General features: G+C 45.8%; 1 protein-coding gene across 1 annotated transcript in view; it reads left to right on the top strand.

The window, feature by feature from the left end:
- Nucleotides 1–2,222: 2,222 nt before the first annotated feature.
- Nucleotides 2,223–17,984, top strand: part of LOC110539185 (hepatocyte growth factor-regulated tyrosine kinase substrate) — a 37,873-nt gene continuing 22,111 nt past the window's right edge. The window contains 9 exon segments of the mRNA XM_036939568.1: nt 2,223–2,417; nt 3,874–3,958; nt 4,206–4,281; nt 4,845–4,937; nt 15,402–15,519; nt 15,793–15,845; nt 15,962–16,030; nt 16,924–17,048; nt 17,729–17,879. Coding sequence (XP_036795463.1) covers nt 2,381–2,417; nt 3,874–3,958; nt 4,206–4,281; nt 4,845–4,937; nt 15,402–15,519; nt 15,793–15,845; nt 15,962–16,030; nt 16,924–17,048; nt 17,729–17,879 — 807 coding nt within the window. The 5' untranslated portion in view covers nt 2,223–2,380.

Here is a 17,984-nt window from a genome sequence, read left to right as displayed (position 1 = left end):
TGGGCCAACAGAACATGTTGTCATGTCGTCACCATTGTGACCTGTGAGTGGTGGTGCAGATTGGAACGGAACAATGGAACAATGGGGAACTGTGTATGTGTGTACGTCTGTGAGTGTGTGGTGTAGCGCTGATGGAGAGAGCACCAGCCAAGGGCCTTTTTTTCCCAACCAGCTACCACTCATCCTCCATCTCCCATCAGGTCATCACTACAGACTGTACAGTTATCTCCATGTTTCAATGTCTCCAGTCCAGTCTAGATATCAAAACCGGGCTCCTGTCCTCAGTTCTTAGGGGACACTGCCCGCGTCCCAAATACCACCCTATTCCCTATACAGTTCCATGCTTTTGATGGAAGCATAGAGCTCTGGTTTAAAACTAGTGCACTTACAATGGGCTCTGATCAAACAAAGTGCACTATATAGGGAATAGGGTTCAATTTAATTTAAGACTCAGACTCCAGTCCAGTCCAGCAGAACCAGGCTCCTCACAAATGATTGGCTGACAATGACATCATCGGGTGATGATGTCATTGTTATCGTTGCCATACACCGTAAGACAGGGTTCGTCAGCTAGGGGTTTTTGCCTCGGGGCCCAAAAGGTTTTCAGAGCTAATGGTTGGCGGGCCGGAACACAATTAGCATATAACAGGAGCAAAGTTAATAGAGGCATACAGCACAAATGGAACAACGTTGTTTCTGAACACATGATTCATACGTAATACATTTAATGACAATAACATAATCATTTTGAATTGATTAAACTCCTAAAATCACCAATGTCTTCTTTATTCAGTTGTTATTGTTGTGAATGTCTCTGTGCGTTGATTGGCAGGGGGAAAACAGCTCTAGAATAGTCTACTGGAGGCTACGCTAGTTTGATTTACGTCAACATTCCTTCAGAACAATTACCTTCCATATACTGGAAGATCTGATGTCAAATCTCCAAACTGTTGATTGAGTACATTAGAAGAAATGACAAACATCTCTCCATTCAAACGGTAAGTGTGTGTGTGTGTGTGTGTGTGTGTGTGTGTGTGTGTGTGTGTGTGTGTGTGTTTTGTTGAAGCATGTCATGTGGGATGTGTTGAGCGCCAGTAATAACTATTGTATTCATGAGACATAGTTGACATCCTTCAGATTCTACAGTTGCAGCGCTGTTATAGCTACTTTAATTATGATAAGACATTTCATAAGATCTATCCATCTTATAAATATGACAACCCATCCAGCCCTACCAGCTAACAGTAGAGACTAGTAGAGACAGAGACACAATGTCACTGTATGGAGCATCAGCAGCACAGCCACAACAATGGCCTCCAGTGTTGTGAGTGCCAGGTAGTGACTCATACATAGAACTATAATCCACAGAAAAGGGCTTGGAACCTCTAACCCTGGAAATTTGACTTGTATATGGATGGGTACACTCACATTGGCTGCCAGTCCACCCATAATGCCATCATTGACTTGAATGGGGTGGGTCGTTCTATGCATTCTGCGTCTATGTACTCATCTATGACCTAAGTAGACCTATGTATACCAGTGTAGGGAGGAGGAGAGTGTGATGAAATATAGCAAGGCAGTTCCTCTTATTCCTCATAACAATGTGATGGAATGGATAGATGGCTGGATAGGGCCTGATCACACTTGATGACGTAGGCCAATACCACAGGAGGCTGCTGACGGAAGGATGGCTCATAATAATGGCTGGAATTGCGCAAATGGAATGGCATCAACCAAATGGAAACCATGGAAACCATGTGTTCTATGTATTTGCTACCCGTCCACCCCAACTAAAGTGCCACCAACCTCCTGTGGCCTAGACACATAGAAGGCTGCAGCTCCACCACCCACCAACACTTAACGATCCCTCTCTTCTCTTGAACAATTTCATGTCGATTAAATTGGCTCACACAGATAGACTGTGAATGGGCTTCCGATTTGTTCTCTAATTTGAATGTCTCCCTGTATTTCACTGTATCAAACTGAGTAGAATTTAGGCGAACCAAGTGATCAGAAAACCGCCATTGCTGAGGATTTATTGAGTACCCAGTAAGGCTAGCTTGTTGCACCGTCATAAAAATGTTCCTCTGTCAAACGTAATGTTGTGGAACCCATGTCCACTTGAATGAACTGTACACAACCAAGTCCCCCTGTACAATCCCCTCTTCAGACTCTAGGGGGCAACGTCACAATACCGTTAGGAATAGACGGACTTCACCACCGAACCACAGAGTTTCTAAACCCGAAACAGGAAGTAGGAAGTAGCAAATAACTTTACAGCTGGCTAGCGATCTATACAGTGGATGTGTTCAAATAATTTTTGGATTGACCCCCAAAAAAATAACGTTCTCGTCAGCTAGCCTGCGTCATTGGATCAGCCATGGGAAAGGGTGGTGGTACATTTGAGAGGCTTCTTGGTAAGATATGAGTATCTACATTTTTTACACCGGTGATTGTTTTTTGCGTATTGTTTTGGCAGTCGTTTGGGGCTGTGACACAGCCCTGCTAACAAGCTAACATTAGCTAACGTTACCTAGCTAAACTTGGCATTGTCTGTGTTCAGTTCGACGATAGGCCGAGGCCTCTAATCGAGTATAGTCTTCTCTATCGAGTATTGCAGTGTAACTGCTTATCAATAACATGTCATTTAATCTACCAAAAACTATGCTTACATGCCAGGCATTTTGTCTAGCCTAGGTTAGCTTGGCTAGCTAGCATGCTAGCAACGCAATCAGAGGATGTTGTGTGGGTGCGCTGCGCCCCGATTTTCCCGACATAAAATAAAAAATAAAAACATATTTGTTTAGTTGGATATCCCCGATCGTCAGACATAAATCATTGTTTTTATGATTTGCATAACTTTCATTATTTGCCATCCAGCTAGCTAGTTGTTCTAGATATTTTAGCTCGTTTGCTAGTAGTAGCTTAGTTGGCTATCTATCCAGCTCACCCCACTGCGCCAGACAACGTCACCAGACATATGTTCTTATCAGTCTCATCGTAGACTAACTTCAACCCCTAAACAGTTTAGACAACTCGCTGACAACTGTAATCATCAGTAGATTGCTTCAAGTGCTCTGATGTTATTGAGGGTGCCAGTGCCAATTGTTGAGCCCTGTGTTGGCATAATAAATTAAGGCCAACACATCATAAACTGGCCAACAGAAAAGGCCGAAGGTTTGTGTCAAATCATAATAACATACAGGCTCATTCCCGGTTACCGACGTTTCCTCTTAGTTTTGCAACAGCCGCAAGCTACTTAGTTACTGTGTAGAAATGCATTCCATAACAACATACCTTGATCCACTCACTATTAATCACTAACTAGGCCTACCCCATCCCCATCATTTACTGAATGGAGAAATCCTCTGTTTCATACTACAGTGATCGAATAACATATTATTATTATTATTAGGATCAGTTACATTTGTATAGTCCCACACGCCATGCCTGGAAATGTTCATGTTGAAGTCTAAATTGTGATGTGGGAAAGGCTGCTTTCTCAGTCATTAATGGTTTTGAATAGGCGCTAGTCACAATCAATTTCACCTGCTCACTAGCAAGCACACAACTCCACTGTTTAGAGAAATAGCCTATGCTTTCAGGTGTAAGGTTTTGTCTTATCCACCCTGGTTAAAAGACCCTCACACTTATCTTCTCTTACTAACACTGACTTAGCTGATAGCTACTTTATTGAGGGAAAGTGTACTTGCTACGACTGTGATATGTGGTTGTCTCACCAAGCTATTTTAAGATGAATGCAGTGACTGTAAGTCGCTCTGGATAACGTTGTCTGCTGAATGACGTAAATGTTTATGATAATCTTGAATGAAAGACATGTGAGACACTGAACCCTCTCCTCTCTGTCTGCAGATAAAGCAACCAGTCAGCTGCTGCTGGAGACAGACTGGGAGTCCATCCTGCAGATCTGTGATCTCATTCGTCAAGGAGACACACAGTGAGTAGTAGAGTGCCGAGTACACCACGGCCCTGATCAAATACTTAGAATCCTTCCTTCCTTCTGGTAATCACTAGCCTAATCTCTGTGATGGGATAATTGCAGTGGAGAGGTCCTTAAGTGTTTCCGTGACGAGGCCTAGGAAGGAAGGAAGGAAGGAACCATTTGAAAAATAATTGGAACTAGCCCCATGTTTCTCCACACGGTAGAAGTGTGTCTGGTCTGATCAGTCTTTCTCTTCCTGCAGGGCGAAGTATGCCATCGGAGCCATTAAGAAGAAGCTGATGGATAAGAACCCACATGTGGCCCTTTATGGTCTTGAGGTGGGTTACGAGACTGACCAATGCTGCGTGGATCTACGCTGAACCACTCCCCCACTTGTGATGACACAATCATAACCTCCTAGTGCTGCTTTACAGGACGGCTCATCAATTATTCACATTGGGCCATATTCAGATGTTTTGAATAATAAATGCGCGTTAAGGAAATGTTATCCAGATATGTATATACGCCTCGATCACACCGACAGGCGTGATTCCATTTGGATACACCAGAGGTACGTTAGTTTCCCAGTGGAACGCTGCGTTTGCCTTGCAGCATTGCAGAGGCAGTGCGTTCTGTGTGATGTAGAGGTTGGATTTATGGAACGTAAGCATCAAACTGTATGTGTCGACGGCTCGACAGAAATGGTAGCGAAAAGTGTGAATGTTGAACTTCTGTTGCCCACATATCCAGATGATGCTGCGTAACATTTTGCGTAATGATGCTGTCGGTGTAACCACGGTGACAGGCTAGTTCCATAGTGAAAGGTCTGACGTGAGGCGTAATCAGAAGAATTAGGCCTCTGTGTTGTGAAGTGTGATTGAGGGTTTCTTCCCCCTGTCAGGTGTTGGAGTCTGTAGTGAAGAACTGTGGTCAGACGGTCCATGATGAGGTGGCCTGTAAGACCACCATGGAGGAGCTGAAGGATCTACTGAAGGTGACCCTGTCTTGATTCACCCCCTCTACACCCCCTTCACCCCCTCTACACCCCCTTCACCCCCTCTATACCTCCTTAACCCCCTCTATACCTCCTTCATCCCCTCTACCCCCCCTTCAGCCCCTCTACCCCTCCTTCAGCCCCTCTACCCCTCCTTCAGCCCCTCTACCCCTCCTTCAGCCCCTCTATACCTCCTTAACCCCCCTCTATACCTCCTTCAGCCCCTCTACCCCTCCTTCAGCCCCTCTACCCCTCCTTCAGCCCCTCTACCCCTCCTTCAGCCCCTCTACCTCTCCTTCACCCCCTCTATACCTCCTTCAGCCCCTCTACCCCTCCTTCAGCCCCTCTACATCTTCCTTTCACCCCTGTCATGCGCCATCTTTCTTAGCATCATAGCAGAGACATACTCTTAATGATCGGCTATGGAAAGCCAACTGACATTTACTCCTGAGGTGCTGACTTGCTGCACCCTCGACAACTACTACTATTATTATTGTTACAACATCAAGAGCCTCGTAAACCAAAAGTTTCAATTGAAACCAACTGAAGCCAAATCATTTTAAGCAGGTTACTCAGATGATTCTCTCTCTCACCCTCCCACTCTCCACTTGCTCAGTTCCACTCCAGGGAAGCTCCATTGAGACCTGGATGACCCCGTTCTGATGGGTCATTCCTTAAAACAAGTGGAGTCAGACCTAATGGTGTCACGTCCTTACCTTTACCTCCACTCGTTGTTGTATAGAAGTGTTACTCTAGAGTGAACTAGTCTGCTGTGGTCTTCTACAGGCCTACATCCCATCAATCTCCTCCTTGTTGTATAGGAGTGTTACTCTAGAGTGAACTAGTCTGCTCTGGTCTTCTACAGGCCTACATCCCATCAATCTCCTCCTTGTTGTATAGAGTGTTACTCTAGAGTGGACTGGTCTGCTGTGGTCTTCTACAGGCCTACATCCCATCAATATCCTCCTTGTTGTATAGGAGTGTTACTCTAGAGTGAACTAGTCTGCTGTGATCTTCTACAGGCCTACATCCCATCAATCTCCTCCTTGTTGTATAGGAGTATTACGCTAGAGTGAACTAGTCTGCTGTGGTCTTCTACAGGCCTACATCCCATCAATCTCCTCTTGGGTTACTTCCATTCAGACAACTCTCATAGGGCCAGTTAAGTTTGTGGTGAGCCAAGAGAATGAAGGGACAGGAAGAGTTATGTGTGTGTGGTGAGCCAAGAGAATGAAGGGACAGGAACAGTTAAGTTTGTGGTGAGCCAAGAGGATGAAGGGACAGTAACATTAATGTTTGTGGTGAGCCAAGAGGATGAAGGGACAGGAACATTAATGTTTGTGGTGAGCCAAGAGGATGAAGGGACAGTAACATTAATGTTTGTGGTGAGCCAAGAGGATGAAGGGACAGGAACAGTTATGTTTGTGGTGAGCCAAGAGAATGAAGGGACAGGAACAGTTAAGTTTGTGGTGAGCCAAGAGAATGAAGGGACAGTAACAGTTAAGTTTGTGGTGAGCCAAGAGGATGAAGGGACAGTAACATTAATCTTTGTGGTGAGCCAAGAGGATGAAGGGACAGGAACATTAATGTTTGTGGTGAGCCAAGAGGATGAAGGGACAGGAACAGTTATGTTTGTGTGGTGAGCCAAGAGGATGAAGGGACAGGAACATTAATGTTTGTGGTGAGCCAAGATGATGAAGGGACAGAAACAGTTATGTTTGTGGTGAGCCAAGAGGATGAAGGGACAGGAACATTAATGTTTGTGGTGAGCCAAGAGGATGAAGGGACAGGAACAGTTAAGTTTGTGGTGAGCCAAGAGAATGAAGGGACAGGAACAGTAATGTTTGTGGTGAGCCAAGAGAATGAAGGGACAGGAACAGTTATGTTTGTGGTGAGCCAAGAGGATGAAGGGACAGTAACATTAATGTTTGTGGTGAGCCAAGAGGATGAAGGGACAGGAACAGTAATGTTTGTGGTGAGCCAAGAGAATGAAGGGACAGGAACAGTTATGTTTGTGGTGAGCCAAGAGAATGAAGGGACAGGAACAGTTATGTTTGTGGTGAGCCAAGAGGATGAAGGGACAGTAAGAGTTATGTTTGTGGTGAGCCAAGAGGATGAAGGGACAGGAACAGTTATGTTTGTGGTGAGCCAAGAGAATGAAGGGACAGGAACAGTTAAGTTTGTGGTGAGCCAAGAGAATGAAGGGACAGGAACAGTTATGTTTGTGGTGAGCCAAGAGGATGAAGGGACAGTAAGAGTTATGTTTGTGGTGAGCCAAGAGGATGAAGGGACAGGAACAGTTATGTTTGTGGTGAGCCAAGAGAATGAAGGGACAGGAACAGTTAAGTTTGTGGTGAGCCAAGTGGATGAAGGGACAGGAACAGTTATGTTTGTGGTGAGCCAAGAGAATGAAGGGACAGGAACAGTTATGTTTGTGGTGAGCCAAGATAATGAAGGGACAGAAACATTAATGTTTGTGGTGAGCCAAGAGGATGAAGGGACAGGAACATTAATGTTTGTGGTGAGCCAAGAGGATGAAGGGACAGGAACATTAATGTTTGTGGTGAGCCAAGAGAATGAAGGGACAGGAACAGTAATGTTTGTGGTGAGCCAAGAGGATGAAGGGACAGGAACAGTGATGTGTGTGTGGTGAGCCAAGAGAATGAAGGGACAGGAACAGTTATGTTTGTGGTGAGCCAAGAGGATGAAGGGACAGAAACTACACATTAGAATAATAAAAACATGTTAGCATTTCAATTTAGGTCAGAAAATGAATGTCTTGGTTTTTATGTCGACTGTCAGTTTTACAAGATACAACTTATTGTGATCTCAGTGTAGAAACTGGGAGTGTTAGGCTGCAGCACTGACGTACTAATCCAATCACGTGAGGGTTTCTTCTGGACGAGGGGGAAGTTCTCCCTAGACACTGATCTTGGGTCAGTTTTGCACCGCCCCCCCTACTAATGGTTAAGGTTTGGAGTGGGGGAGGGGAAACTGACCCTAGATCTGAACCTAGAGGAAACTTCAGCCCAGAGTGCTCCTTGTGGAAGGAATGCCCTCTCTTTTCTCTGTAGCTCTTGTGGTTGAGTTGGGTAAAGGAGGGAAGCTAAGACTAGGCTGTGACCCAGTCAGCTGACATGGGCTTCGCTTCCCAAATTACACCCTGTTTCCTAGTGCGCTACTTTTGACCAGGGCCCGTATAGGACTCTGGTATAAAGTAGTGCACTATGTAGGGAATAGGGTGCCGTTTGGGACGTAACCATGGCGATCACTGCACACCAGAACGGCTGTAATAGCACAGCAGACACCTCTCCCTCTGCTCTGATTTCTCCACCGTGTCTAGATAGCAGACGTATTCGTGGTCCCTCTACTACTGAAATCAGCTTCATGGCCAGCTACAGTTTGTACTAGTTTTTACACACACAGTGTGATCTGTCTGGGGGGATATGTCTGAGCCTTGTGCTGCACACTCCAATCCTTATGACCTTTTCACCCTGCGTCTTAGCCTCATAATCACCCACTGGGGCTGTAGTGAACTGCAGACCTGGGTTCAAATAGGGTTCGAAGTCTTTCAAATATTTCTGGTGTTTTGCTTAAACCTGTCTGGAGTGCCAGAATCTGCAGGGTTGCAGATTTTCAGACTTTTCAGACTATTCTATTGGTTGCATTGCTCCAGGTGAGCGAAATCAAGCCTTGATCAAGTCTTTAAAATGATTTTCAAATAGTATTTGAACCCAACCTGGGAGCTGGCCAGAGGTCATTCAGTTTTCCACATAGAAATGTAGCCCAATGAGTAGTTGACACGATTCCTTGTTCTACACAATGCATTTCTATCTGCAATGTTCAGAACAAGATAGATATTTTATGAATAAAACAGAAATCAGTCTATTTTTTTATATTTATTTTTAACCTTTATTTTATTTAACTTGGCAAATAAGAACAAATTCTTATTTTCAATGATGGCCTAGAGGCAGAACGACAGATTTGTACCTTGTCAGCTCGGGGATTCGAACTCACAACCTTCCGGTTACTGGTCCAACGCTCAAACCACTAGGCTACGCTGCCGCCCCTATTCTACCTGACAGTTATATCTGTTCTACACAATGCATATCTATCTGATTGTGAATGGTATGTTAAGGGTGCCACCCTCTTGAACAGTTCATTTGGATACACTATACAGCATGACATTGCAGTCTTTTGATTGGCTCCCCACCCTTGTCATGTGACCTTCTGTTGACTTCCTGATGGTGATGTCATAGCTTGGTCACACGCTGATTCAGGTCAGACCGACTGAGGGACTTCCCAGCACAAGTCTCTACTCTCTGTGAGAGAACACAGCAAGACAACACTCTGAACATGTGACGTCTGGAATGGGATTATTTAGGGGGGAAAGGACTGAAGGCAAGACAACACTCTGAACATCTAGTCTCTGAAGTGACGTCTGGAATGGGATTATTTAGGGGGGAAAGGACTGAAGGCAAGACAACACTCTGAACATGTGACGTCTGGAATGGGATTATTTAGGGGGGAAAGGACTAAAGGCAAGACAACACTCTGAACATGTGACGTCTGGAATGGGATTATTTAGGGGGGAAAGGACTGAAGGCAAGACAACACTCTGAACATGTGACGTCTGGAATGGGATTATTTAGGGGGGAAAGGACTGAAGGCAAGACAACACTCTGAACATGTGACGTCTGGAATGGGATTATTTAGGGGGGAAAGGACTGAAGGCAAGACAACACTCTGAACATGTGACGTCTGGAATGGGATTATTTAGGGGGGAAAGGACTGAAGGCAAGACAACACTCTGAACATGTGACGTCTGGAATGGGATTATTTAGGGGGGAAAGGACTGAAGGCAAGACAACACTCTGAACATGTGACGTCTGGAATGGGATTATTTAGGGGGGAAAGGACTGAAGGCAAGACAACACTCTGAACATGTGACGTCTGGAATGGGATTATTTAGGGGGGAAAGGACTGAAGGCAAGACAACACTCTGAAGTGACGTCTGGAATGGGATTATTTAGGGGGGAAAGGACTGAAGGCAAGACAACACTCTGAACATTTAGTCTCTGAAGTGACGTTTGGAATGGGATTATTTAGGGGGGAAAGGACTGAAGGCAAGACAACACTCTGAACATGTGACGTCTGGAATGGGATTATTTAGGGGGGAAAGGACTGAAGGCAAGACAACACTGAACATGTGACGTCTGGAATGGGATTATTTAGGGGGGAAAGGACTGAAGGCAAGACAACACTCTGAACATGTAGTGTCTGAAGTGACGTCTGGAATGGGATTATTTAGGGGGGAAAGGACTGAAGGCAAGACAACACTCTGAACATGTGACGTCTGGAATGGGATTATTTAGGGGGGAAAGGACTGAAGGCAAGACAACACTCTGAACATGTGACGTCTGGAATGGGATTATTTAGGGGGGAAAGGACTGAAGGCAAGACAACACTCTGAACATGTAGTGTCTGAAGTGACGTCTGGAATGGGATTATTTAGGGGGGAAAGGACTGAAGGCAAGACAACACTCTGAACATGTGACGTCTGGAATGGGATTATTTAGGGGGAAAAGGACTGAAGGCAAGACAACACTCTGAACATGTGACGTCTGGAATGGGATTATTTAGGGGGGAAAGGACTGAAGGAAAGACAACACTCTGAACATGTGACGTCTGGAATGGGATTATTTAGGGGGAAAAGGACTGAAGGCAAGACAACACTCTGAACATTTAGTCTCTGAAGTGACGTCTGGAATGGGATTATTTAGGGGGGAAAGGACTGAAGGCAAGACAACACTCTGAACATGTGACGTCTGGAATGGGATTATTTAGGGGGAAAAGGACTGAAGGCAAGACAACACTCTGAACATGTGACGTCTGGAATGGGATTATTTAGGGGGGAAAGGACTGAAGGCAAGACAACACTCTGAACATGTAGTGTCTGAAGTGACGTCTGGAATGGGATTATTTAGGGGGGAAAGGACTGAAGGCAAGACAACACTCTGAACATGTGACGTCTGGAATGGGATTATTTAGGGGGGAAAGGACTGAAGGCAAGACAACACTCTGAACATGTGACGTCTGGAATGGGATTATTTAGGGGGGAAAGGACTGAAGGCAAGACAACACTCTGAACATGTGACGTCTGGAATGGGATTATTTAGGGGGGAAAGGACTGAAGGCAAGACAACACTCTGAACATGTGACGTCTGGAATGGGATTATTTAGGGGGAAAGGACTGAAGGCAAGACAACACTCTGAACATTTAGTCTCTGAAGTGACATCTGGAATGGGATTATTTAGGGGGGAAAGGACTGAAGGAAACGTTTAAGTTTGAAGTATTTCTATAGAGACTTGTTGGTCTGGTAAAACAAGTCTCTACCTAGAGTAGAACCGTGATTCAGTCTAGGTGTAGAACCTTGTTTCAGTCTAGGTGTATTCATATCATATTATTATAGTATAGCCTAGTATTATCTTCTATTCTGGAAGAAGGAAGTGTTGTGTTTGTCAGGGGACTGGGGTGCACAGTTTTTTGTGTGTTTTCTTTGCACTTAATATAGAGTAGTGTTTTTAAATGCAGTTTATCTGTCTAAAAGTTGTTCTTGGGAAGTTGTACATAACCACTCACTGAGTACTACAGTGTATCTGTACTGTGAGTACTACAGTGTATCTGTGACTGTAACTCAGTGAGTGGTGATGTACTACAGTGTATCTGTGACTGTAACTCAGTGAGTGGTGATGTACTACAGTGTATCTGTGACTGTAACTCAGTGAGTGGTGATGTACTACAGTGTATCTGTGACTGTAACTCAGTGAGTGGTGATGTACTACAGTGTATCTGTGACTGTAACTCAGTGAGTGGTGATGTACTACAGTGTATCTGTGACTCAGTGAGTGGTGATGTACTACAGTGTATCTGGACTAACTCAGTGAGTGATGATGTACTACAGTGTATCTGTGACTGTAACTCAGTGAGTGGTGATGTACTACAGTGTATCTGTGACTGTAACTCAGTGAGTGGTGATGTACTACAGTGTATCTGTGACTAACTCAGTGAGTGGTGATGTACTACAGTGTATCTGGACTAACTCAGTGAGTGATGATGTACTACAGTGTATCTGTGACTGTAACTCAGTGAGTGGTGATGTACTACAGTGTATCTGTGACTGTAACTCAGTGAGTGGTGATGTACTACAGTGTATCTGTAACTCAGTGAGTGGTGATGTGCTACAGTGTATCTGTAACTCAGTGAGTGGTGATGTACTACAGTGTATCTGTACTGTGACTGTAACTCAGTGAGTGGTGATGTACTACAGTGTATCTGTGACTGTAACTCAGTGAGTGGTGATGTACTACAGTGTATCTGTGACTGTGACTCAGTGAGTGGTGATGTACTACAGTGTATCTGTGACTGTAACTCAGTGAGTGATGATGTACTACAGTATCTGTGACTGTAACTCAGTGAGTGGTGATGTACTACAGTGTATCTGTGACTGTAACTCAGTGAGTGGTGATGTACTACAGTGTATCTGTGACTCAGTGAGTGGTGATGTACTACAGTGTATCTGTGACTGTAACTCAGTGAGTGATGATGTACTACAGTGTATCTGTGACTGTAACTCAGTGAGTGGTGATGTACTACAGTGTATCTGTGACTGTAACTCAGTGAGTGGTGATGTACTACAGTGTATCTGTGACTAACTCAGTGAGTGGTGATGTACTACAGTGTATCTGTGACTGTAACTCAGTGAGTGGTGATGTACTACAGTGTATCTGTGACTGTAACTCAGTGAGTGGTGATGTACTACAGTGTATCTGTGACTGTAACTCAGTGAGTGGTGATGTACTACAGTGTATCTGTGACTGTAACTCAGTGAGTGGTGATGTACTACAGTGTATCTGTGACTGTAACTCAGTGAGTGGTGATGTTCTACAGTGTATCTGTGACTGTAACTCAGTGAGTGGTGATGTACTACAGTGTATCTGTGACTGTAACTCAGTGAGTGGTGATGTACTACAGTGTATCTGTGACTGTAACTCAGTGAGTGGTGATGTACTACAGTGTATCTGTGACTGTAACTCAGTGAGTGGTGATGTACTACAGTGTATCTGTGACTGTAACTCAGTGAGTGGTGATGTACTACAGTGTATCTGTGACTCAGTGAGTGGTGATGTACTACAGTGTATCTGTGACTGTAACTCAGTGAGTGGTGATGTACTACAGTGTATCTGTGACTCAGTGAGTGGTGATGTACTACAGTGTGACTGTGACTCAGTGAGTGGTGATGTACTACAGTGTATCTGTGACTGTAACTCAGTGAGTGGTGATGTGCTACAGTGTATCTGTGACTGTAACTCAGTGAGTGGTGATGTACTACAGTGTATCTGTGACTCAGTGAGTGGCGATGTACTACAGTGTATCTGTAACTCAGTGAGTGGTGATGTACTACTGTGTATCTGTAACTCAGTGAGTGGTGATGTACTACAGTGTATCTGTGACTGTAACTCATTGAGTGGTGATGTACTACAGTGTATCTGTAACTCAGTGAGTGGTGATGTACTACAGTGTATCTGTGACTGTAACTCATTGAGTGGTGATGTACTACAGTGTATCTGTGACTGTAACTCAGTGAGTGGTGATGTACTACAGTGTATCTGTGACTCAGTGAGTGGCGATGTACTACAGTGTATCTGTGACTCAGTGAGTGGTGATGTACTACAGTGTGACTGTGACTCAGTGAGTGGTGATGTACTACAGTGTATCTGTGACTGTAACTCAGTGAGTGGTGATGTGCTACAGTGTATCTGTGACTGTAACTCAGTGAGTGGTGATGTACTACAGTGTATCTGTGACTCAGTGAGTGGCGATGTACTACAGTGTATCTGTAACTCAGTGAGTGGTGATGTACTACTGTGTATCTGTAACTCAGTGAGTGGTGATGTACTACAGTGTATCTGTGACTGTAACTCATTGAGTGGTGATGTACTACAGTGTATCTGTAACTCAGTGAGTGGTGATGTACTACAGTGTATCTGTGACTCAGTGAGTGGTGATGTACTACAGTGTATCTGTGACTGTAACTCATTGAGTGGTGATGTACTACTGTGTATCTGTGACTGTAACTCAGTGAGTGGTGATGTGCTACAGTGTATCTGTAACTCAGTGAGTGGTGATGTACTACAGTGTATCTGTGACTGTAACTCAGTGAGTGGTGATGTACTACAGTGTATCTGTGACTGTGACTCAGTGAGTGGTGATGTACTACAGTGTATCTGTGACTGTAACTCAGTGAGTGGTGATGTGCTACAGTGTATCTGTGACTGTGACTCAGTGAGTGGTGATGTACTACAGTGTATCTGTGACTGTAACTCAGTGAGTGGTGATGTGCTACAGTGTATCTGTAACTCAGTGAGTGGTGATGTACTACAGTGTATCTGTGACTGTAACTCAGTGAGTGGTGATGTACTACAGTGTATCTGTGACTGTAACTCAGTGAGTGGTGATGTACTACAGTGTATCTGTGACTGTAACTCAGTGAGTGGTGATGTACTACAGTGTATCTGTGACTGTAACTCAGTGAGTGGTGATGTACTACAGTGTATCTGTGACTGTAACTCAGTGAGTGGTGATGTACTACAGTGTATCTGTGACTGTAACTCAGTGAGTGGTGATGTACTACAGTGTATCTGTGACTGTGACTCAGTGAGTGGTGATGTACTACAGTGTATCTGTGACTCAGTGAGTGGCGATGTACTACAGTGTATCTGTGACTCAGTGAGTGGCGATGTACTACAGTGTATCTGTAACTCAGTGAGTGGTGATGTACTACAGTGTATCTGTGACTGTAACTCAGTGAGTGGTGATGTACTACAGTGTATCTGTGACTGTAACTCAGTGAGTGGTGATGTACTACAGTGTATCTGTGACTGTAACTCAGTGAGTGGTGATGTACTACAGTGTATCTGTAACTCAGTGAGTGGTGATGTACTACAGTGTATCTGTGACTCAGTGAGTGGTGATGTACTACAGTGTATCTGTGACTGTAACTCATTGAGTGGTGATGTACTACTGTGTATCTGTGACTGTAACTCAGTGAGTGGTGATGTGCTACAGTGTATCTGTGACTGTAACTCAGTGAGTGGTGATGTACTACTGTGTATCTGTGACTGTAACTCAGTGAGTGGTGATGTACTACAGTGTATCTGTGACTCAGTGAGTGGTGATGTACTACTGTGTATCTGTGACTGTAACTCATTGAGTGGTGATGTACTACTGTGTATCTGTGACTGTAACTCATTGAGTGGTGATGTACTACTGTGTATCTGTGACTGTAACTCAGTGAGTGGTGATGTACTACAGTGTATCTGTGACTGTAACTCAGTGAGTGGTGATGTACTACAGTGTATCTGTGACTAACTCAGTGAGTTATGTATTGCCCCTTGAAACAGACGGAGCCCAATGTGAGGAATAAGATCCTTTACCTGATCCAGGCCTGGGCCCACGCCTTCCGCAACGAGCCCAAATACAAGGTGGTTCAGGACACGTACCAGATCATGAAGGTGGAGGGTAAGTCAGATCCCAGATCAGCCCCTAGCCCCCTAGACACTCCTGAAGACCTGAGAAGATTGGCTCGGTGGAAGAAGCACAGTGGCAGCTGTCATCCCTTCCTCTCAGGTGTCCTCAGGTTTTCCATAGGGTCTGGAGGTTGGCTATGATTTGGGATTCAGACACACTCACTAACACACAGTAAAACAGAACAGTGTCACAGTAAATATTGATCTTGTATTAAAAAAGCTTTATCCTGTATTGTTGGACATCTTGTATCTCCTGTTGTTCCAGGTCACGTGTTTCCAGAGTTCAAGGAGAGTGACGCTATGTTTGCTGCAGAGAGAGTAAGAGTCTTCCTCTCACTGATGTTGTTCTGGTTCGATACATCCTTACTACTGAATGTTCTCAGCTTGTTAGAAGGACCTCTAATCTCTTTGTCTCTCTCTCTCTGTGTGTCCAGGCTCCAGATTGGGTGGATGCGGAGGAGTGTCATCGCTGTCGGGTTCAGTTTGGAGTGATGACTAGAAAGGTAAGGTAACATGGCAGACTGGCGGGAGGGGAGGACGGACTGGCGGGAGGGGAGGACGGACTGGCGGGAGGGGAGGACGGACTGGCGGGAGGGGAGGACGGACTGGCGGGAGGGGAGGACGGACTGGCGGGAGGGGAGGACGGACTGGCGGGAGGGGAGGACGGACTGGCGGGAGGGAGGACGGACTGGCGGGAGGGAGGACGGACTGGCGGGAGGGAGGACGGACTGGAGGGAGGGAGGACGGACTGGCGGGAGGGAGGACGGACTGGCGGGAGGACGGACTGGCGGGAGGGAGGACGGACTGGAGGGAGGGAGGGAGGACGGACTGGAGGGAGGGAGGACGGACTGGCGGGAGGACGGACTGGCGGGAGGGAGGGAGGACGGACGGGAGGGAGGACGGACTGGCGGGAGGGAGGGAGGACGGACTGGCGGGAGGGAGGACGGACTGGCGGGAGGGAGGGAGGGAGGACTGGCGGGAGGACGGACTGGCAGGAGGACAGACTGGCGGGAGGGAGGACGGACTGGCGGGAGGACAGACTGGCGGGAGGGAGGGAGGACGGACCAGCAGCAGTGGTTTGTGTGGAAATGTTCTTTCCTTCCTCCTCCAGTAACACATTGTGTAAGTAAAAGGGGGAGAATTATATGACTTTATCTGTTTGGATTATTCTGTCTGTCTGTCTGACATTCTCTCCCTCCTGTTGCAACACAACTCTAGAGCCTGTGGTCAGATCTTCTGTCTGTCTGACATTCTCTCCCTCCTGTTGCAGCACCACTGTAGAGCCTGTGGTCAGATCTTCTGTCTGTCTGACATTCTCTCCCTCCTGTTGCAGCACAACTGTAGAGCCTGTGGTCAGATCTTCTGTCTGTCTGACATTCTCTCCCTCCTGTTACAGCACCACTGTAGAGCCTGTGGTCAGATCTTCTGTGGGAAGTGTTCCTCCAAGTACTCCACCATCCCCAAGTTTGGCATCGAGAAGGAAGTGCGTGTGTGTGAGCCCTGCCACGAGCTGCTCAACAAGTGAGTTTCTGGGAGGGAGAGAGTTAACAAGAGAGTTAGTGAGTTAACGAGAGAGTTAGTGAGTTAACGAGAGAGTTAGTGAGTTAACGAGAGAGTTAGTGAGTTAACGAGAGAGTTAGTGAGTTAACGAGAGAGTTAGTGAGTTAACGAGAGAGTTAGTGAGTTAACGAGAGAGTTAGTGAGTTAACGAGAGAGTTAGTGAGTTAACGAGAGAGTTAGTGAGTTATCGGGCTAGAGAGAGAGTTAGTGAGAGAGTTATCGGGCTAGAGAGAGAGTTAGTGAGAGAGTTATCGGGCTAGAGAGAGAGTTAGTGAGAGAGTTATCGGGCTAGAGAGAGAGAGTTAGTGAGTTATCGGGCTAGAGAGAGAGGCTCAGTCAAAACCACCCTCAATTCCATTTCATCAGCCTGTATATTTAAAATGTCCCACTTCAGCCTTCATAGAGCATTTCATCAGCCTGTAGAAGTTGTTGTTCTAGTGGTATAATTTCATGTGGTGGGTTGGTACAGTTAACGAATGATCTGTATGGATACTTGTGATCTTCTACTGTAAATACCATTCTGCTGCTCAGTTCCCAGTCGGTTTCCATCCATCCAGTTTATTGTCCATGTCCAACAACCTCTGACTCACCAAGTTGTGTGTCTGACCCCTGACCTCCCTTCTGACCCCTCTCCTCACCAGCCACCCTTCCCTCTCTCCCCCGCCTAGGAAAGCTGAAGGGGGTAAACCGGTCGGGACATCCACGTCCGTGGCCCCAGGCCCGGCAGAGCTGCCCCCAGAGTACCTGACCAGCCCCCTGTCCCAGCAGTCTCAGGTAGTGGTCCAGGAAACAGTAAGTGAATGTATGGCCTAAGAGACGACCCCCCCTGGTGGTGATAGCCAGGGTCAAGGTGTCTACGTCCCAAATGGCACCCCTATTCCCTACATAGTGCACTAC

This window comes from Oncorhynchus mykiss, chromosome 12 (assembly GCF_013265735.2).
Source record: "Oncorhynchus mykiss isolate Arlee chromosome 12, USDA_OmykA_1.1, whole genome shotgun sequence".
NCBI lineage: Eukaryota > Metazoa > Chordata > Actinopteri > Salmoniformes > Salmonidae > Oncorhynchus > Oncorhynchus mykiss.
The sequence above is the reverse complement of the archived record's forward strand: the minus strand, read 5'-3'. Positions and strand labels throughout refer to the sequence as shown.